Source organism: Dunckerocampus dactyliophorus, chromosome 10 (assembly GCF_027744805.1).
Source record: "Dunckerocampus dactyliophorus isolate RoL2022-P2 chromosome 10, RoL_Ddac_1.1, whole genome shotgun sequence".
Classification (NCBI taxonomy): Eukaryota; Metazoa; Chordata; class Actinopteri; order Syngnathiformes; family Syngnathidae; genus Dunckerocampus; species Dunckerocampus dactyliophorus.
In genome coordinates, this window is record NC_072828.1 from 22304800 (window position 1) to 22328812 (window position 24013).

General features: G+C 38.9%; 1 protein-coding gene across 1 annotated transcript in view; it reads left to right on the forward strand.

Moving 5' to 3' along the window:
* The first annotated feature begins 11248 nt into the window (after window positions 1-11248).
* Window positions 11249-24013, forward strand: part of cachd1 (cache domain containing 1) — a 78991-nt gene continuing 66226 nt past the window's right edge. Inside the window, exon 1 of the mRNA XM_054789213.1 lies at window positions 11249-11825. Within this exon, the coding sequence (XP_054645188.1) occupies window positions 11577-11825 (249 nt within the window). The 5' untranslated portion in view covers window positions 11249-11576. The remainder of the gene's footprint in view (window positions 11826-24013) is intronic.

Consider the following 24013-nt stretch of genomic DNA (forward strand, 5'->3'; position numbering starts at 1 on the left):
TTACATGTAAAGCATGTCTACTTTTGTTGTGAAATAAACAATATTTTCTCTGATAATTTTGTCATGATTTCTACTTAGAATTAAAGAATGATGTCTGAAATTGGTTTCTAATGTGTTTTTTTCAAATATTCTCAGTGTAAAAAAAAATAACTGTCGTGTAATCATTAGTGAAAAGTACATAACCTTCGTGTCCGCTTGCTGATGAAAATTTATGGTATATATTCATGGAATAATTACTCAACTCTGCAACTAAAGTGATTTTTTGTGTATGGAAGAGTAAAATAAGATTATTTGAACAAAAGTCTAACACACCCAAATTTGGTGTCCGGCCCGTTATGTACATACACTTCAAGCTCACAGCGTAAATTGCGTATTGCTAGTAAATATTGAATTAGGAAAAAAAAAGTGCTTTCTTGGGCCAAACAAAACTTGTGTCCTTCCGCCGGTTATTCGCCGAATACTCGTTCAGCAGGGGAATGTTTCACCGTGTCCGCCATTTTGTGTTAGCGTAATGTACATAATGTACCTTGGCAGCATCAAGCAGCATCATTCAATTCGACAAGCAATCGGCGGTTTAACAACCATTGTCAAGTCTAAGGTAAGATTTTTTCATTTTTATATATATTGGAGAAGAACTTTATGCACTTTGAAATGATTTTTTTTGTCGGGTGAGTTATAAATGTTGTGTTTATCGAGCAGTGTAACTTGTTTTGACAGCCTTTGTTTTTACCTCTCATTGGTCGCTGGTCGTGTTCTGTGCATGAAGCGGCGAAAAAAAACACGCAAAGTGGGCAAAATTATTCATCATTACTAGTCGGATTTTACTTACTTTTATCTATCATATTATATGTCGTTGACATTTATCCGAACCATATAAATTCTAGCGTGTTCGTTGATAAATTGCTCCGTATTTAATCCGGGAGCGATCGGCGTGTCCCTCGTGGGGTTTCAAAGATCGCCTTGTAAATTTGTCTTTACCATGATAATTCAAGAACCACTTACTCACCATTCCACCGAATCCTGGCTCATGTTGCCACAGTGCTGCAATGATTAGCTTACATCAGGGGTCTCAAACTCACAGCCCGCGGGCCATTTGTGGCGGGTCTCGAGCTCTGGTATGTTGGGTGTCGGTTTTGCAATGTTTGAAGTTTGTGTTTATCACATTACCAAGGTCTATCCACGAGTTTGAAATTTTACCCAAAATGTAACACTCGGGTACCCTTGATCTGAAAATTTGGCTACTTTTCTTTTCTTTGCACGTAAAGTAGCTCCACACAGCTGACATATTTTTGGTTTTTAGATGGAATCAGAGGTAGATGTTTTTTTCTGATCCAGAAAATCTGATCATCAATACTGAGCTTGAGTATTAAACATCCCTGATACCCACATGCAGTAAATATATTTGGGCCAATTTTGAGCCTGATTTAAAGTCAGTTGCGTCTTAAAGATGATCCTGACAGATTATATTTCTTTCGTCTTTTGGTTTTAGAATAGGCTCCAGCATACCCGCACGACCCTTGTGAGGATAAGCGGCATAGAAGATGGATGGATGGTTATAGACTTTAACACGTTTGTAAACTTGTATGTGAATATGTTACTTCAAACATTGCCTGTACAGTTAATAGGTTTTATGCTGGTGGCACTTCTTAATTTCCAATTTTTCTTATTGGAATATTGTGTGAAAATCCCAACATATCGGAGGGCAACCATCATCCTGTCGAATGTGTTGGACCTCAAAGTTGCCACTGTCTAGTATGTAAGTGCAGAGTAAATACAAATCATTCTGTTCTGATTTGGGTTTAATAATCAGAAGCTACAACTTGACATAACATAACAAGTTCATCCATCCATCCGTCCACCTCTTTACCGGTTTGAATAAGGACACTGTAACTATAGTACAAAAGCCTACATAGGCCAATCATTATTCAACAACCAATTTTTTCCAATTTTGCAACCCCACATTTTATATTTGTCTGCATTTAATGTGCCAAACAGATCCCTGAACAATAGTAGGTTGCTGAATCTTCTCCAGGCCTTTACAAAAAACAGATTTTCTATATATTCAAATTAATATTTCATGCTCGCTTGGGTGATACACACTATTGTACTGTATATCACATGACACAACATATCGTGGCTCTTCTCCTTTAGTTCCCTCTGCTCCTTTCATCTTGTACAATCTACTTCTGCTCTTGTCCTCCTTTTTTTTCCATCTTCCACTTTGCTTTAGAGGGTTTTTGTTTTAAGGTCTCTGCTGCTGCTCAACACACACATTCACTCATAATTGCATACAAACACATGTAGCAGCAATACTTGTCATTATCAGCATCCAGCAGGCAGCCTTTCAGTCATATCGCTTGGTTATGTCTTCGTGTTGCAAATTTTTTTTTTTTCCCCACTACATCTCACAAAGTCCACTGACTCCTTCATTTCACTTTGTCTTTCTCATGCATACACACAGACGTCAAACATAGCACTGCACAAAACTGCAGTTCTGAATCGGGCTAGAAATAGCTTTGCGTCTGACTTGGAATCAGCTTAAGTCTTCAAAGAGAACATTTTGATGTAGCAATGGGAGCGAGAGAGTGAGATGGAGGGAGACGAGAGAGATGGGGAGGGGGAGAACAGCACAGATCTGGTTGTTATATCCAGCTGTAAAAAGGGGGCCAAAACTTGAAAGAAGCCAGTTGCCATAGAAACAGTATGGCGCCTACTTTATCGCCCTACCCTGCTCAGACAAACACATGTACTGTAAGAGACATAGTCATAAAAATGAATGGCAGTAGAATTTATACTGAGTATAGACGTTCCATAACAGGGGTACTTAATTGGCAGCCCAAAAGCTTTTCATTTGGCCCACCAAACAACACCCAAATAATGAAACTATCCAGTCTAACTAGAGAAGTGCTTGTTCATGTAGTACTTCCTCCGCTCTGCAGGGGGGAAACAGTGAGGCGTACGTCATAATGAAGCAGAGGTAGAAAAAGATGGATCACATTTAAATAAATATGGCGCTATGGACAAAAAATAAAATAATTGCACACACTGAACATTTTACTTTCAACTGTAACTGGACTACAAAATATGCATTTAACAAAAATGACAATGTGTTTACTCTGTAATGAAGTAAACGCTGTTTTTAAGGAACACAACCTGCGGAGGCACTGCGGAAACATCACAACTTTGATGCAGCCCATCTCCACAACCCTCCATGATAATTGACAGGTGCGCGGTTCTGGATTTTTAAATTTGGACCCATGCAAAACTGGTGGCTTGCTGTACTTAACACTGACAAAGACTAAAACACCAGTTGGCGGTTTGAATTTCGCTGCTTCATTCTATCACGGTTTTTCAAAAATAAATTAATAAATTATTGCTGTTTTGTGGTTGAAAACGGCCTATTATTTTTACTATTATTAAATATGAATATTTCAGCAATTTTTTTGTATCATTGGCCAAAATAATGCATTTTCAAGCATAAAAATAACTAAATGAAGTACAAATATAAGGCATCCAGAAGACACATTTATAGACTTGTAGTATTCTACACTGGTCACAAGGTGTCCTTAATGTTACTGTAGAGCTGCTTCTACAGTCGTCCCTCGCTGCATTGTGGTTCGTATATCGCTCCCTTGCTGCATTGAGGTTTTTCAAAAATTTATCAATTAATAATTGGGTGCTGTTTCATGGTTTACTATGGCCTATTATTAGTCAAAAAATAGTGAAAGACAAGGCATATGCAGTATTCTGGTCACTACTAGGCATCAGTAATGTTACATTGCTGAGAAATTACCTGCATTAAGTCAGCCATCAAACCTATTCTTAAGTTTAGAATTAAAAAAAATTGGAGGCTAACTAGTTAGCACAGTGTATTGCTACAGTATTGTTAAAGGGGTGGCCGTCTCTTGTGCCACTTTATGGATCCCGTAGCCTGCGCACAAGTGGTGCGCAATATGATGTAAACAAAGCTAGCAGTATTGTCGGACAGTTTGACGGGTGGTTATAGCGAGGATGGATGAGAGGCTGATGTCGATCTTTTTTTTTTATTTACTATGTGATTTTAATTAATGGAAATTGTGAAAATTGTATAAATTAAGACAAAAATAGCAGTTAAAATTATAGCCATTATATTATTGTTATCAATTCAAAAAAACAGTTTTGCATATACAAAGACTTTATGGAGCTAATCTCACCTTTAAATAATTTATGTACTAAGGGGCTGAATAAAGTTTTAAAGTGTAGGGATGTTATTTCATGTCTACGGGGCTCTAATAATGTTATAAAATGTTTTTAGACCCGTTTTTAAAAGACAGGTTTCTATGCTCTAACTACAAAAATATTCCAATATATTATAGAAAATATTAAGGGTATAAAGGTGACCAGGGGGATGTGACTTCCTGTCTACAGGACTATAATAATTTTAAAAAACGTTTTTTAGAAGACAGGTTTCTATGCGCTAACTACAAAAATATTCCATTTATTAACAATGAATTGTACTTTGAAGAAATACACCTATGGCAGTCGGGTCTGGAACCAATACCTATGACGCTATAAACGAGGAAAGACTGTAATTCAGTATTGTGCAATTCAGAGCTGCTGTTTAGAGTGTATGCTAAATAGGGCAGTGATGTTCTGCAAGATGGCATAGAGCTAGCTTTGAGGAAATAAGTCAGTAGAAGAAGAGAACTAGGAAGTGTTGAATTGTTCATGGCATGTTGTTTTGAGCATCTGCCTGTAAGACATAGTGAGTGCCCTGTGGCTATTTGAAATAAAAAGGCTGACTAATTTACAGCCATCCTGACGTGGTGTCATATATGGCAAAAAGCTAAAACCATCCATCCATCCAACCATTTTCTATACCGCTTCATCCTCATTAGGGTCGCGGGGGCATGCTGGAGCCTATCCGAGCTGACTTCGGGCGACAGGCGGGGTACACCCTGGACTGGTCGCCAGCCAATCGCAGGGCACATCTAGACAAACAACCATTCACACTCACAGTCATACCTATGGCTATGGCGACAATTTAGAGTCGCCAATTAACCTCACCTGCATGTTTTTGGGAATGTGGGAGGAAGCCGGAGTACCCGGAGAAAACCCACGCGCACACGGGGAGAACATGCAAATTCCACGCAGAAATGCCCAGGGGAGAATCGAACCCAGGTCTTCCCGATCTCCAGGCTGTTCCTGCTAACCACTAGACCACCGTGCGGCCACAAAAAGCTAAAACCACACGTATAATTGGATTATCAAAAAGCCATAGACAGAAACAAGTAAAGGTTGCAAGGTCCAATGGGTCCGTAAACAATATGTGTAGCTGTGTCTCCAATGCCGAACAATGTGAGCCTTTCTGCAGTTTAGATCTGTTTCTTGTGATGCAGGGGTCTGGGATACATTATGAGGAAGTGGGTCCAGCTAGTTTGTCCCAGGAGGTTTTCCTGTCAGCAGATGGACGGCTGCCCAGAGACTCAAAGCTCTAGTTCTGAAGCTGCCAGGAAGTCAGTTGGGAACAGAGGGGCTGTTTACATCTAAATCTAACATACAGTGATCAACAAGCCACCGTGGTCATCATGAAGGACGATCTAGTTACTCAGTCAAGATCAGCCTGTTGTCAAGCATAGTATATTTTAAAAGAACTTTCATTTTCTCAAGATGTGAAGAGTTGCGGTGAGGAAAATCATACAACCAGTATGAAGCAGCATAATTTCAATCATATTACCAATTACTTAGATTTATTACTTCACATCTTAACATCTGTAGTTTTCTTTAATATGAACTGACATCAAATTCATATTCTGGAAAAAAATCTCATTTTCAATAGAACGGTACTAAATGTGCAAGACAACAGCAATTTCACATAGAACAACTGAAATCAATTAATTGCTGTTTTGTAGTATGCAAACTGAATGCGCACAGCTCTCATTTGCCACTTGTTGCTAGGTAGAATTTGTAAGGAAAAAGTCTAATAATCAATATCAGGGTTTTTCGCCGGTGTGTCGTGCCACTGCTGCGTCTGTGTGGCAGCAATTTTTTTTCTGTATATTTAAATTTACTGTCAGTAATAATGTCAACATTAGTGTCATTTTCACAGGCTTGAACAAGAAATGCATTAAATAACTTTAAATACCTTTCCCTCTGCCTTTTCTTCCTCTCCTAATCTGTCAAGTGCCAACAGGGCAGACAGGCAATTCCGGTGCACGTTTTTGAAAACAAAGCGTAGTGAAATGATTTTATGATATTTGATATTTTATTTTAAACCAATTGTGGTCAATATAATAGGCTATACATGTATCTAAGTAGCACAGGGGTACTCATACTTTTTCAGACTGTGGGCTACTTTTAATATGCCCATGTCCCAAAGATCTACCTCATTCTATAAACATAGAGAATATATATATTTAGTACATTTATAAATATGAGTATTTATGTACATTGTACATGTATATCAGGTGTGCACACAATCAAAATGGTCTACCTGTTACAATAAAACATATAGCATATATAAAATCTAACCGGTAAACTTTGCAACTCCTATACTAAATACTATTGATTAGTATTTAACATTCACAGTTTCAAAGATTACAGGTCATCAAAATAGTTGATATCATTCAGTAATTCACAATTGAGTAGTATGAGTAGTGTGTCAGTGAACATAGCTACGTAGCGTTCATTATTCACACACTTATTATGTCCAGTTAGCATTTTCTATAAAACATATTAAAAGGATTATGCAAAAGACAATGCAGCCAAAATCAAGGCAACATGTGAAATTATAATAATAAACTAATAATAAACATATAAACTTGACAAACAAACTTGTAGAAAACACACATTTCTATAGTGGAGATCATGACGATTGACTTTTTTTTTACATAACTAGCCACTGCAAGTGAATGGATAACTTTTGCTATAAATATAGGCATATTACCGCTCGGTTAGTTTATCTGCAATCGGAATAATAAAGATGAAAGATCCATTATCCGTGTGTGGCTGCCATAGATCTGGGCATCTTACCGCTCTGTTAGTTTATCGGTAATCTGAATAATAAAGATGAAAGTTGCATTATCCGTGTGTGGCTGCCGACATCTGTTCTCCACTTTTTTTTTTGCCGCCAAAGCAAAAGAGCGAATCAAGAGGGGGCTTAATGTCAGCTGACTGATGTCATATGACATCAACAAAGCGACGGTTATGATGTGGATGACACGCGACCCACAATACCTTCGCAATTGCCGTAATGGGCCCCAGGATGTAGAATATATGTCTATTAACATTGTTTTCACATAAAAACAAAACAACTCATTCCAAAGATGTGGCAGCTTTTATTTTACCGTGGCATTGTGCCACGATCCATTACATGTAGCGGAAACCCTCAATATGCTGTGTCAATGGCATCTTTGAGTGACGAGCTCATCAGCCTCATACACAAGAGAAAGAACATGGAGATGAACAGGAACATAAACTGCCAGACAGACTCATACTGAGGAAATTGCTCCAGAAAGGTACTCTAAGGATACATACGCTTATTTATAGAAAATTCACTGTAATAGGCTTTTTTCACCACCTGCATTATAAAGAGAAACTAAGCAGGTATTAACTACTGACCCCTGCAGATTGTTTTCACTCCAGTTCGTTATGTATTTGAACTTGCTGAGGTTGACTTGGCCATTGGAAAGCTACCTCTCCTATTCAGAGTGAAGCAATAATATAATAAGCTTCTGTCCAATATATTCTTAGCCGCAAAGGTGTTGAATTGATCCAACACTGCTATGGAAAGCAGTTTTTTCTTTGTTTCCTGTCTATTCCGAAACTTTATCAGATGTCCACAACAGGTAACATGTAAAATTCCTATTTATTTGTAACGAATAAATCTCCTTCCGTCAGAGCAACATTAAAGCTGCATGTGAAATCCCAAGGTCTGGCTGTCTGGCTTTGAACAAGACCTCACAGCACCCTGCAGCTCAATGAATATATCCTCATTTCCTGAGTCCTTGGCTAATCAGACCCACTTTTCTCCTCGGCCCCCCCCTTTATCTTTCCAAAGCAGGTGGCTTTGTGTGTGCCAATGCTGTAATTAAAAACATGCAAATGGCATAATCGTAGAACGCCACTCTGTGTCTTTCTTAATGAGGATACACTTTTTATGTAATCAAACTCTGTACTTTGCTTGGATGGTGCACTTCTTTGGGAGAGATATGACAGTCAGTCAGTCAGGATTAGTATTTTTTCAGTGGTATGGCTTTGCTTGTACCGTGTTAAGAACATGAGCCAAGAGATAAAGTCAAAACATTAGGAGTAAAGCATGTCACACTAGGTGTAACAGTTGATATGTATGCTATAAACCCACTTCTGTGATAGCTCATCGATACTGCCATTGGGCTGATTTACACAAAAATAAAGGTAATGTATTCATCAGTTTGTGTTAGTGAGTACAATCACTCAAAAACTGCTTACGGGTAACCCATTAAGTATGTAGGTACATGGTGGAGCTTCAGGATCTTTTCCTGTGCATTAAATTATATATTCATCTTGATGAGGTTTTGTTAAGGCGTCACTTTATCACAGTTTTTTGTGAAGGCGTCGGGAGTTCAGAGTTGAGTTTTAGCTCGACATGGGTTACTGCTGCTAGCCTATGTTATTATTAGGGTATATTGTGCCCATTGTGAGATAATTCAAACCTGCAATAAAAGCCTGTTGTTTCGGTGATCAAGTCAGGCATTTTGTCAATTTGATCAAGTCTCTCCAAACATTAGTGACCATTGTAGAATACTAAATATCATTCACAGGCATTTTTATGCTTGAAAATGCTTAATTTATGCCAAAAAAAACATAAAATTTGCTTCAATATGTATATTTTTACTCTTGATAGGCCATAGTCAACCATGAAATTGCATGATTTATTAATGAATATATATTTTAAAAACTGTGATAAAGTGAAGCTATATAATTTGAACCGTAAAGTGGCAAGGGACAAGCCTTTTTACTAAAGAAAATAAATAAATAAAGGATATAAATACAGATCAAAGTGGATTTCTCAGTTTGCGCCCCTCGGTAAAAAAAGCTTAATTTACTTGGTATCAAATTGATACCAAAATTTGCAGTATGGCCCTCCCCAAGTGTGAAAGAGTCGCGCATTCACACAAGACCAGCATTCTGGAAGGCCTTGGAAATCATGCATTGTTGTACTTCATCATCCAGTCATAACTATTAAACACTGCTAAACTACAAAAATAAAAAAATAATATATCGTCATATTGTTTGGTTGATACAGGACAACGTTTAGACACAGTAAAGATGCATGTTTGGACACTTTACAGTATCACAGTATCACTTTACACTACAGATGAATGCTTGTTTCCAAATGGGTCAGGGTTCCCATCCCATTTAAGTCTTAAGGGTAGAAATAGACTGCTTTTGCAGAAAGTAAAAGAGAATTTTTTTTTTATCTCCCTCATAAATCTGTGCTATTTTATTTATTTATGTAATGCTATAACAATGGAATCAATTAAGTAATTGTGTCTGTAAAAAAATAGGTCAGAATGAGTTGAATAGATAGGAAAAAATAGCTCAGAAAGCAGAAAGTGGAGAATAACTATTCCAGAAAAACAGGGATTTTTCTGAGTAACTGATGATGCATGTCGTGCAGACAGCATGTCTTACCCCTCGATAAACATCCTTGTACTTCGCCAGAGTGTCAAAGCATCTGACCGCCATGTGAACATCTGATGGAGTCTGCAGCCAAAGACACAAACAGACCATCCATTCAGTAAAACTAAGAATCAGTCACGCTTTTGAGCTGCAGAGCACTGTCCTGCAAAACCAATGGGTTTGTCCATCACACTTAGCTCCTTCTAAATTAAACATATACAGGAGATCCCCGCTTTTCGCAGGGGTTAAAATCCGGGACCACCAGCAAATTGCGAAACTCGAGAGTGAGCAATTGAGACGCCCATCAAAATGTCTATTGCCCTAAACCCTCCTGCTAGTATGACATTGATGTTATCCTCTGATTTCGGATCGACATTAACTTAGATTCAGCTCCAGAACCCTCCCCCGAGTCTCTTCAGTATGCCTCACAAACTTTCATTCATTAATTTTGTATGGTTTTTGTCCTCACTACTGTCGCAGGGGTATGCTGGAGCTTATCCTAGCTGACTTTGGGCGAGAGGCGGGGTACACCCTGGACTGCTCAACAACCCCTAAAAAACATTATCAGGGAAGCCAAATATCGCCTTTCAGAACAGCCAATAGATACTTGCCTTACTGAGGAGTTGGCAACATTGATGCCAACCGACATAATACAGAAGAAAAAGAAGACATTTCTCACAGAGATCAATATAAGTCAGACTGCACAGAACATGGGTCGTTTTAATAAAAACTGGGTTATAGCTGTTTGTCTGTGTTGCCACGGTTTGAAATAGGTATGGTTTGCTGTGTTAGAACCATTCACTTGGGAGTTATTGATCCCGGAAGTTTGAATATGTGAATATTTTTCTAGCTTTAGCACAGTCTCTTTTGCGTTCCCTCGCAAAACAGTTTTGCGTTATCTAGCAAAAGTTCGTTCTTTTTTTTTTTTTACCCATCATATTTTTTTTTCTCCATGTACCCTCCGGGTGCTCCGTCTTATTACAATTATTTTTGTAAAATTACAACTTTTTTCTCTTAATATTTTGACTTTATTCTTGTAAAATTGCTGCTGTTCTTTTGTTTTTCAAATTATTTTTAGTAATGGAAAGATAAAAAGTAATGGGAAGAGAAAAAGTTGAAATAGTAATAAAAAGCTTTTGTCTTTAAATTTATATAACATGTTTTAGCCTGTTTACAAAATTAAACAAATATATATTAAAATGGATCAAAATGGATTTGATTGCGCCCCTCGGTGGAAAAAGTTACATTTACTTTGTGTGGATCGATACCAAAATGATCAGTATGGCTCACCCAGTTTGAATACTTAGAGTCGAGCATTCACACAAAATTTGCATTCTGAGACACGACTGCGAGGCTTTGGCGAGCATGCATTTTTTTATTTCGAAACCTCTGCATCTACTTAACGCACAATAGTTAAATATGAATTTCTTCTTGGATTAAGATAATGTAACAAAACAAGTTCTATATCTGAGCTAACGTGAATTCTTGAGAAAATAAAAGAGACTCTGATTCATAAGATTTCCCAGCTGTACCTGAAGGCATCATAGCACCCTGATCCATTGATCTGTGGATCCGGGCGTCTGTAGGACGGCGTTTCCACGCCCCTTACTTTCACCCCCATTGTGGTGAATCTGGGGCTCTCTCATACGTTCTGCCAGACTTGCAGGAGTTTAGAGGAGCGAACTAAGAGCGGTCGACCTTTTAAAAGAAAAAAACTTATTTTACACGCATGGATCTATTTTGTTCACTTCTGGGATTTCGAGGAAGTGCAATGGTTTGCGCTGCTGGGCATTTTGGAGCGCCAACAGGCAGGCAAAGGCCACACGGACTCTACACCGCAAAGTTTTAAAAGTTGTTTCCTTTTCAAGTTGTTGTCTTCTACCCACCCGCTCACACACGGTGCTTGTCGGCGGCGTTGAAGAGCCGTGACCATCATGGCGAGGCGGACCAGGCAGAGCACTTTAGCTTTGACGCTGAATCCGCGCGCTGCTTTCCGGGATACTTTGCTCGGGCTTCACGGGAGCTTGTCGGCTTGTTTGTGGGGCTTCTTTTTAACGTGTTGGGTTCTTTCTTGTGGATATTGTCGAGCTGACACGGAGTTTTCCATTCTGGAAGAAGCACAAGTTCTGTCCGAGCAGATGAAAAAGCTGTCCTCTCAGGAGCTGGGAGTCTTTACTATGCAGGTAAATATGCTTTTAATGTCGTTTGTGGGGATCTCTTGTGCCACTTGGAGAGGGAGGAGCAGGAATCGAGAAATCCAAACTGGCATGAACAATATGTTTGAAACAATACCCTCTAAACTCTTGTAATTAACACAAGAGGCAAAAATTGCTGAGAAAAACGTACGATAGTTAGGAAACAAGCCCTATTGGGTGCAGAGTTTTGATGTTACTATGTGGGCCATCAACACGCTAGAGCTTCACTTTACCTCCACCAGGTTCCTATCTCTGCATAACTCCTAAATTTGGACAAATGTGATTTTTGTATAGGCATGTAATAGGTTGATAAACTCATTTACAGCAATCACCATAAAGTCTTTATCTTGCTGGCATTTTAAATTGCTATTACCCAAAATGCTGCTGAATATGATGACGTAGTTTTACTATTATTTACATTTGCTATTTAAAAAAAAATCATGTACAGGTATATATATTCATTCAACTGAATTGTCAATCTGTGCTGTGCAGTAACACAACACCCCATCACTAGGATTATAATGTTTTTATTGTTTACAAATGGCATTTAAATGATCATTTCGGAGGCTGTTTTAGACACACTAGCACAACATTATGGACACTAGCACAATTCAAAGAGGTCCAGTAATAGTATACTTATTGTAGTAATACACTGCCTGGCCTAAAAAAAAAAAAGGTCATACTGTACACTGGTATTTTGTTGGACTGTCTTTAGCTTCGATTCTGACATGCGTTTGCTGTGCTGTTGCTTTAATTTTTCATCTTGTACTGATGAAGGGCGGTTCGGACTTCCACTTTCAGTCATTACACTTTTTAATAATACATTGGATAGTTCTTAACCCAATTTTAGTAGTTTCAGCAATCTCCTTGGATGTTTTCTCATGCTTGATGCATGCCAATTACTGTATTTGACCCTTTTGAAAGAGATTAGCATCTTGTCCATGACCACAACATGTGTCTTTCGACATGGTTGTTTAACAAGCGAGAAGCTACTCACTGCATACGTTAGGGTTACTGTAATTAATGTGTTTCTACCTGGAACATAAGTACCCAATGGGAGGTGCTTACCTGTTTACTTAATTAAATGCAGGTGGTGACCTTTTTTTGCGCCAAGCAGTGCATAGAAGTATATAAATATAAGAAATGCTTCATTCTGTAAGGTAAAGTGCAGTTCTACAATGCTAATACACAAGTAATTTTTATGTACTCATTTGATCAAGTCAAAACATTGTTATCCTTTGTCAGGCCAAAATGTTTTACATAGTACTGGTATTGCATCCTATGAAGTTGAACATGTTTACGCAATCAAGTGTCCATTTATGTCGTCCTGCCAGAACCAGTAATGGGCCTTTCCCTTTGTGTTAGTTAGGACTCTGAAGTTGTGTACGATTTAAACATATTACTGAAATTGTCATGTTCTTATCTTTCTGAAGGTGGGATTTACTGTCAGGTGGTTGTGTTATACGGGTATAGGACATTGTTCCTGGATCTTCTTGACTGATAAACCATAATCAGTTGACATCAGTTTGTCATAATGAAGCATCCCAGTTTTTGTACATAATCTTCAGGGCTCCAGACTAACTTTTTTTGTTTTACCAGGAGCACATTTTAGGCTCCGACTTGCAAAGTAAACATTCACATTCCCTCATTTTCAATGTATTACTGATAAATACTATTAACTCCAATACTGCCATCTTTTCACACATATCAGCCCGCCTTCTTCTTCTTTGGTGTTTCTCTCTTTTCTTTTAATAAGGGACAAAGTGCGTCAGTTGTCAACGGTCGCACATGCACGAGTAGATGAAAAATGTACTATTTTAGTCGCAAAATGCGACCATTTAATCGCAGTCTGGAGCCCTGGTCTTGTCTCTCAAGTATTGTAAAATGTAGATTTTTGTATTTATCTTTTGAAAGACCTTTTTTTATTGTTGCAGATGTATTTAATGATTACTCAGTGCACAGATAAAGATGCTTTGGTATGTTAGTTCGGCAAATCATGCTCTTTGAAGAGGTCATCCTGAGCTCTTTTGCAGGGGAGCTGAGATGCTTTCATGTTGTTTTTCAGCCCTGCGGGACACAGAGCGTGTTTCTAATGAGGCACCCTGCATAACTTTATCTATGTATTAAATTGAAAAAACCTTTATTGAACATTGGCTCAGAATCTGTGGTGTGAAGTAAAAACGTCACCTTGCTGTGTAAATGCAAACAGAGCTCCGCTGAGTCGCCAAATGGAGGGAGATGCAGTGCTGGGGTGTAGGAGGGTGTGAGGAAAGAAGGTGGAGGGGGCTTCGGGGGTCGACTTCAGAGGCAGAGGAGCTCACAGGCCCTGAACACCGAGGTGAGGCAGCGGGGGAACCCCGGCCCCAAATGGTGTTTCATCTTCACTGCTACCACGCTGTTGTGATGCCTTCATCCTGGCTCTAGCAGTCAGCTTTGGAGGGCTTCCTCTGATCCTCCTAGATTTTCCTTTGTCGCTGCTCCTCTCCCTCACCTGGGCTGTGCCCTCACTGCTTCATTTGTCCCATTTATTTCTCTGCTTACTTTGCTGTCTTTTTCTTTCATCATTTTCTGTTGTTTGCATATATTATTCAGAGGGTATGGGAGGTGTTGATGACATACAATTTGCATAATTGGCCATAACACACGTGCATGTAATTTTCATGGATCTCCCCCCTTCCCCTGGACGAGTCCCATCATAATGTGTTTATGAGGAGGGTAGGGTAGTGTTGTATGTATAACTGAAACTGGTGTATGGAATTACTAACCACTCTGTGGTTCCGGCCAGACCACACAAAGTCATGAGACGGACTCATCAACTTTAATTGTGGACTTGGAAGTGTACACACCACGCATTATTACTTAAATTATCACCACGCATTATTACAGTTAAATCAACCCAGTGTCTCCATCTTCTTTGCATATAAACTGAATATTAATATAAACAATGGCAGAAAATGTACCTGCGTATAATAAGTTCAATTAAACTGTAGTCTTAAATCAGCCATAATAGCCAGTGTTATTATACTGATATCAGAACATCAATAAAACATCACGCGCACTTAGGAGAAGCGACTAATGCTAAAGCCAAACAATAGCCAAATAATGAGGTCTCAAATAGTGGGGTAAGGTAATTGTTTTAGGTTGTTGCAGATGTTATCCCACCTCATTTTATTGATCTATTTTGATAACCTGGTTATTGTATGCAGAATGCTGGTGCCAGCAACTCATACAGCGATTTGTACAGATAAAAGTACAGTATTTCAATTCAGAGGGTGTGTGGGGAAAAAAATCTGTCCCCTAGGGGTGCATGACAGAAAATAATGGGGAACGATTGGCCTTAGCTGATATCATCTTGTTTTTCTTAAGACCACAAACTAGAATAAATTAACAGCATCATTGCGGGTGGCAGGACATCAAGATGGGATTTGCCATAAACAAACGATTAACTGTAAGAGCAAATAGCACAGACTAAGGATGGAATTCTGTTTTTCCAAGTATGCCACACAAGTTTGTGTGGCATGTCTCACATGAATTGAAAACAGTGGTAGGATAGTATACAATAGGATGTTCTGGTTGACAGATTTGTTCAAACAATTTAAACCATTAAACAGTCGGAAGTGCATCCAGCTACAACAACTGTTGACATAATTTCTGGTTCACAGAGGTGTCTACGTATGCCCTTTTGCTATGGAATGTAGGCCGGTAGTGACTTTTGTTGTACTAGGTTTTGTGTTGCTTTACAAGGTTTAGTCTCAGACACATTATGAGTGCATGCTTCTGTCTCTCTGACTGGATCTAAGACCTTTTGTTATTGAGCATCTTTTTAAAATGTAATGCAACCCTTCTCCACTCCACCCTTCATTCTCTAGCAAATATGAAACTTGAGGATTACTTTGCCATTGCCTCTTCGTCACTGCGTCCACCTTATTCATTTCATCAGGGTATTTGGCCGTAGTCTCATTTGGCAGGTTAACTATGTGCAGTCATTCTATCACGTGATTCTGTAATAAGTTCACTTTATTATTGAAGTAACTCTAAAGGGATATCACAAGACACATGGTCTACCCAAGGCTGTAGAGATTTCTCTTCCGCAACTGTTGTTCTTAGAACTGGGATGTTTTCAACCTCCAGGAATTTTGTCCAGATCTTTGCAAACATGGGGCCGTGCATTATCATGCTGCAACATGAGGTGATGGTTGAATGGCACAACATTGGGCCTCAGGATCTTGTCACGAGAGTGTTGCTGATTGAGTGGCCTATGATGGCGTTGGTGTTATGGTATGGGCAGGCGTATGTTATGGGTAACGAACACATGTCTGTGGTCTGCATCAACTTATTCTAGGCCTCTACACAGTTCCATCTTTGACCGTAAATGTCACAGTAGCTAACAAATGAAACCACTTATTTCTCGATCATATCGTTGTTTCTGGAGTTAGCATGTGCAGTCATCGCTGGATGCATCGCGGTTCGAACATCGCTTCCTCGCTCTGTCGTGGTTTTTCAATAATTAATTAATGAATGATCGCTGTTTTGAGGTTGACTGTGGCCTATTATGAGTCAAAAATATTGCAAGACAAGTCATATGTAGTATTGTGGTCGCTAGGCGTCAGTAATGTTACATTGACGAGACATTACTTTAGACGACATTACCTTAACAGTGCATGGAGTCAGCCATGGCATGTCCGACATGACAGAATGGTAAAAAAAAAAGTTCTCCCATTCTGTGTGGAAGTGGTCCTTTTTTGGCTTCTTACTTTTTTCTTCTTTCCCACTCAGATTGAAACACTTTCTTAAGTTTAGAACAAATAAATTGAAGACTAACTAGTTATTTCGGTAGCTTGCTATATGCTATTAGCACCGGCTGTCTCTTATGTCCCTGCAGTGGTCATGTAGCCTACGCAATTAGTGTTGCGCAATGTGGTGTAAACAAAGAATAATAGGTGTACAGGTAACTGCAGAGTGTTATTTTATGTCTACAGGGCTCTAAAAATGGTAAAAAACGTATTTAGAAAGTCAAACAGATTTTCTATTCTCGAACTATGAAAATATTCAGTTTATTAATATTGAATACTACTTGACACTGAAACACTGAAATTCACTTATCATGGTCGGGTCTGGAATCAATTATCTGCGATAAACAAGGCACAACTGTAGTTAGCATGTCGTCTGAAGATAACTTGCTTATGTTGTCCACTACACTGTACTGTAGCCTGGTAGATGGTTCACTCGCTTAGTCACTGGGTCAACCTTATTCATTTCAATTACTTAACTAGGGACATCATGGTATTTGTCCGATACTCTCATTTGGCAGGTTAACTATGTGCGGTGATGTGACGTGATTCTGTAACAAGTTGACTTTATTATTGAAGTACCTCTGAAGGGATCTCACAAGCCACATCTTGGCCTTAGTCTCCCCAAGTCTGTAGAGATTTCTCATCAGTAACTGATGTTCTTAGAACTGGGATGTATTCAGCTTCCAGGAATTTTGCAAAACATGGGGCCATGCATTATCATACTGCTTATTGTAGGCCTCTTCGCAGTTCTAAATGAACTCTGGTGGTTGTGGTAGAAAGAAATTGGACCTCTATGTGATCAAACTGGAAAATAAGCCACTTACTTCTCAATCATCTTTGGTTTTGGATGTAGCATGTGGTTAGCATGTTCTCTTTCTCAAGTTGTCCACATAAGTGCACTCAACTATTTGCTGTACTGTAGTCTGGTAGATTGTTCATATAAATGCAGAGGCTGATTTTGCTCCATGTTGTATTTATTAGCTGTGTTTTAAAGTCTCTAATCCATATGGCAAATCTTTCTGTTCACACACTTGGTTGGCTATGATTTTTTTTTTTTTTACCATGTAAAGAAACAAAGGGAAACCATGTTTACAAACCCATCAACTGATTTTGACTTGGGAAAACAAACATCACTTCGTGTTAAAAGTACCCCCAATTGCTGAAATGTGCTTTACTGCTGGTGTATTTTCTATCCTTTACTTTTTGTCTTCCTGCCTCTGCCAAGAAGGTCATGTTTTCTGTTTGGATTTGTCCATGTGTTGATTACATTTAAATGTTGTGTGTACCTTTATTGTCTATAGTTTTTTTTTTCTCCCCATTTCAACATCCACTTATATTCACATATAAAAAAAAAATCCCTATGATTTCAAATGAGTGTAACGGGTATCAGCAAATTTGTATGCATGGTCAGAATCTTTTTAAGTTTAAGCCCTTGTCTGATTCAGATTGATCTTTTGGCAGCAATTTATATTTGACTTTCACGTTTAACAGCTTTTGACAGCTGTTCAAAGCTTATACAATCTGATATGTATGAATTCTTTACATGACTCCTTATAGTTAGTTTACTTTTAAAATGAATGATCATGCAGAATGTCATTCTTTTTCCAATTTTCTCTTCCACTGTGGAACCTTTTACAGTAGGTTTTTGGTTGTGTGCTGTCTTATGTTACCATTGCACAACTTTTTTTCCTTTATTCTGATTTGTATCCAGAGTTTATGAGCCACTTGAGGCTTTGCAGATATATACCCCTGTTTTTTTCTAAGCGTCCCCTTGAATACTATTGCACAGATCTTTTACACCTCTTTACAGTTTTTAGATTAATGGTCCCATTGCGGCGTTGATGCACAAACAACAACCGGAATTAAAATGATTAATATGGCAATAATTATTCAATATTTTTTAACTGGTGAATAATGTTGGCTGATGTTATTTTAGACCAGAGCATGATGATTTTTAAAATGTGCTAAATTGCCTCCCAAGAGCATCGTTTGAATCTTTACTCTTTGAATGTACCTGCAGCCTTTTTTTTGCTTTGGCTAACTTATTGCAGGAGGCATGCGGGAAGAAAGATATGGGGAGGAAAACATTTTCAGAGATGTCCTCCTCCAGAGCTTCTGGACAACAGGATTGATATTAATTTCAGTCAAACGCCTTTAATTCTTCCGCCATCGTTGTGCACTCGCTCTTGGCTCCTGCTGCACTGTGGTCAGGCCGGAACAGGAAACTGATGTTCTTTCCCTTTTGCACCAGCTGTTGTGATTTAAATCCTTCTTTACAAATGTAGACGCATCATTTATCTGACTGCTTTCTGATGTCTTTCCCATATTTTTAGTTGAAGATGGCCTTGACTGGATGTGTTTTTGCTGCCTCCTTGGCCTTTGCCTTTGAGTTACTGCTTTTTCTGTTTTCTATCTCCACACTGCTAACTCATGCTGACTAACCCTCAAATGTCAAACTACTGTTAAGAATCAACTTTGAAGATTTCCTTGGCTGCTATCTTTGGGCTGGTGAAACTGGTGAAAATAAGATTTGCTTTCGAGAAAACATTATCTTATCGGGTTTACTGTAAAAGTCAGGATGCTGCTTGCATGTGTGCATACTTTACCCAGGGGCGTCAAACTCGATTTCATTGAGGGCCACATCGCAGTTATGGCTGCCTTCATAGTGGCACTTGTAACTGTTAATATATAAGAATATAAATATAACCTCATGATGTTATTACACAATTGCCCGTGCATTTGATTATTATATTTTTTACTAACAAAGTGATGCATAACTTGCTTTGAATTGAGAAGTGAAGTGCAAATGTCAGGATGACTAGCAGACATTCAGGGATTTATTTTTGACAACAAAAAATGATTGGAATATCTGATCAGATAATAGTTTAGAAAATCTCGTCAAAATGAAAGAATAAATACATTTAAAAGGAAAAAGCCCGCCTCTCGCCCGAAGTTAGCTGGGATAGGCTCCAGCATACCCCCGTGACCCTAATGAGGAGAAGCGGCATAGAAAATGGATGGATGGATGGACGGACAAAGACAACTCGATAAGTTGGAGCATGCCAGCATTGCTCAGTAGTGATTGGGAGCGGCGCTACAAGCTGAAACTATTAATGCTGCACGTCAAACAATAAGGAACTTTAATTTCCAAAAAATAAAATAATTCACTCCGTTGCACTTGTCTGAAACATTGCACTTTCCTAAAAAGAAGCATTGTAAACCAGATATGTCCAAACTGCATCCGGGGGGCCATTTTCATCCCAGAGCTTGTTTGTTATTGGCTCTCACCATATTGTAAAAAAATAGTTTTGTCACCTAACAAGCTAAGATCATTCCGGTTCAGCATTAGCCACTCTGCCTTGATTGTCCTCACTTAGCTCCACTCAAGAAATTCCCTCAAAACCCAAAACAAAGTAATAATATATGCCCGGAATGACAGCGGGCTTTTTATTGGTGATCCAGGCTTTGTTTTTCCCAGTTCTTGCCAACTCCTGTGGGACTGACTTGGCAATGTCACCAAAGGGACCCTCACTCTCCCCTTAGCAAGTCAGCTTCACGACCAACAATGGACATAGCTCAAAATGAACTCTCCTTGACAGAGGGATAGAAGGAAATGAGTGGAGGGGGTGAAGTCAAAGGGGCAGTGAGCAAAATATCTCATTGGGAGGGCAATGAGTGAAGAGGGACTGGTTCCCTCCCCCAAACATTAAGCTTTTGAAGGAGCCCCAACCCCCGCTGTATGCAAGAGCGCGTGCGCGCGCGCACACACACACACACTCCTGTCGAAGAGGATTTGCATTCTCGATGAGGCGAGAGTTGGAGCTCCTATTGTGGAGAAGCACATCAGACTGTTTTTATGTCATTGTTCTCTTTTTGTCTGTGTGTGTGTATGCCCGACTCTAGGGCTGTGTGGTCAGTGGTAAGCCTAAACACAACAGTTTTGAGTTCTTTTAGATTTGGGGGAATTTTTGCTTTTGAATAAGCGTAGTTGTAGTGTAGAGAAGCCTTTGGAGTCCTGCCTTGCACATACTGTAGATGTTGTGGGCAGAAAAGCTCCAAATTCAAATTGGGTGTCCTTAGATAGAGGCAAAGCTGTAGAACTACACATGACTTATTGCCACTTCAGAGGGCACATTTTTTATAAGGTAAAGCAAACTTTGCCTTCTGTTAGTATCTGTATTAGTAAAAGTATCTTAATCCATACTTAGTCGATACTTAATAGATAGATGCTTAGCAAAGTATCTATAGTACAGTACATGGGTACACAGTGCCCTGCGTAACAGTCTGTCAACCTGGCAGCGCATGGAGGGTGACACTGTGTTTCTGCCGAGCTCATTTTATATCCATAACACTCATTTCTGCACCCAACAACAAAACATAAGCATTCCAACTTACTGTAGCATGTTTGCAGAAGCCACAAACATAGCACACGTCACCAGACATAAGGCATCCTCAGCGGCACACGTCCTCAATGTCACTGGCGTTTATTGGTTCTAGAACGCTGATATTTAGTGTGATATATTTTTTACATTTTTGCAAATTGTGGTTACAGCACAATAATGTTTATTTTGTTAGTTGATGGTTATGTGTTTTTTTTTCCAACAAAACAAAACTAGGTAAAAGTGATATTAAATGTTAAGTTGTCCATTAATTTGTCATTTGTAATTATTTTGAATACTTTTCTGCATGTAAAACTATAAATATTGTGTTTTTTGTTAACATTTTTGGGTGTCTGGAACGGATTAATTGGATTATTTTCTATGGCAACATTTTACATTTTAAAGTAAAATAAAACATGATACAAATACTTTGTGTTATTATTGGTGTAACATTTAAGCTTTTGCTGTCTTTTTTTTTTTTTTGCTGTTTTTTAAATATTATTGTGTCTCCAGTGATGCAATGACAAATAAGCCACAGGCTGTTGATGGCCCCTGGGCCCCACTTTGGGCACCCCTACTTTTGGGGTAGTGGTTGTGGCGTTGGCTCTGTGAGCAAACCACAACTTTATTTGGCTTGTATGAGGAGAGCGGGACTGGTCAGTGCGTTATAACAGTCAGTCCCAACGAGCAACGTCACTGCAGCGCGAAGAAGTCATGCAACACTTGCGGGGCGAGGCAAGCAGGTGTGGCGTACGTTGGCACCTCTGGCCAGGTTTTGGGTACTGGGCTCAGAGCTGGGGCTTGCAGGTTGCGTGCCTGGAGAGCAGGTTGGTGACCCCTGCTTTAATGGATCGATATGCTCATAGTTTTCCGGCTCAAGCAGTTCATGTTTAACTGGAAAGAGCACTGTTTAAGTACAATTTTCTGAAACTCTCTCTGGAGTTTTTATCTATTTTACTACCTTTATTCTTGCATTAAAGTCTGAAGAAGTCTCGCAAAAAGCTGCTTCCAAACAAACAAACCTCAAACCTCAATTTATCTTGTGTCATTGCACAAAAGACAATGTCATTGCTATTCAGCTGCTCATTTCTGTTGAATGTTGTAAGACACGGGAATAGGTTGGACATTCTATCCAAAATCACTACTGCTTACAAGGGGGTATTGGCATAAAAATGCGATATTCATATCGGTATCGTTTTTTCTTCTGATAATGACATCAGTGTGCGAGTGATGGCGTGCTCCACACAGCAACAATCTTGCTAGCTCAGTATGTCTATGATCTGGAATTATTTCCAAGTTTCCCCTTCAGATTGTATATATGCAATTTGCAATGACTGTAAAGTGCTACGAGGGGTGAGCATGGCATGTTCTTTAAATACGTCTAACCTAATATTACACCTCAGGAAGAACCACTTGGACTCACATACACTTCATTCAGCAAAATGACAAGCGACCGGAGATGTGTTGTATTCGAGCCCAGAGTTTTACACTTTCCACTCTACTTTGTTCTTATAGCTTTCCAAATTGTTTGGATGCCAGCATTATTTAATTGGATTGTCATTTGTTAATGTATTAAGTCTAACCGGTCTTGCTTGTTGTAGTAGAACATGCTATTTTAGTTGACCATGATTTGTTTTCATGACCATTATGTTGAGACAAAATGTTTTAAATAAATATGGCACTTTTTTGCAGTATTTGTCTTATTTTGCACAAACGGTGTTTATTTGAAATGCATCCAGTGGCAGCACAGTAAAAGAAGCATAATGTCTTCATTCGTTACACAGGATGTGAACTGATAGTAGTTGGAAGGAATCACTGGATATCGGTATCGGTAATGACGTGCTGGACGGTAAAAAGCCACATGCCATTTTATTTTCTTAATTTATTTTTTTTAAACTTACCTTTGCAAGAAATTTAATCTTCCATTGCCTTGTAATGTCAACTGGACAAACATTTGGATTGTAGCTATTTTTTTAGTCTGTTAACTGAGGCCTAAGACTCTCAAATTCAGGATAGAAATGATATCCATAATGTCTTGTGCTGGCTGCCAGACTTAGTACTTTGCACATTGGTCTTGTCGTGTAAGGACCATCTTGAAATAATCTTGCAGTTCATTTTTATACATTGGACTCTTCTGTTGGAAAATAGTTTCCTTCTGTCTGTTGTTTTTTCTTGTTTTTTTTGTTTTTCACTTGTTTTGCATGCTAAAAAAGGGAGAAAATAACATCTGTTCTTTTTGTGAGTAGCTGTGTTCATTCACCAGGATATCTCGTGCATTCACAAAACCATCTTGTGCCTCCTTTTTGCTCCCTGCTGCTTTGTTATGGTGGGGGGGGGGGACGAATGTCTTCTGGCTGTTTTCTGACATTTAGATTTTCATATGAAATGTCAGTCGGTATAAAAAAAAATCAAAATACTTTTGGTGATGTCTCATGTAATCATAACATTTTTTAATTATAAGAGAAATTAAGGGTTATTTTTCACATTTCTATTGACATGATCATCCGTAAACCTAAAGGTACCTAGACTTGAACAAGAAGTCCAGTTGCCTTTGAATTCTGGGTAACATGATTAACTGGTAAAGATGACCGCTAAGATCCAGAATGCAAAGTTAGTTGAATATGGAGTCAGCACCAGTACTTTTATCTCTCTATCAACCAGCTTTTATGTTGATGTGTGGAGGTATTAGGACTCAGAGCACCTGTGGTCCAACAAAAACTTCCTATGTCTTTTTCGGCTTTTGCCCCTCACTTTCTAAATAATGTAGGAGCAATTCAGAGCAACACAAGGTGTGTGGCAGCCTTTTTTTCTTACAAAAAATGTAATCATTGTCATGTCTGGAGAGCTGACGGCTTGCCAGTCTTTTCGCTGTCTTGTCTTGTCTAGACGAGACATTGCCACCATCTGCCAGCTCGGGTTTCGCTGGCATCTCTTGGCAGCTGTGTGGAGGAGACAAGCCTGTGTATCATTGCATCAATTTTACCGTTGTTTCCGCATGTCAACA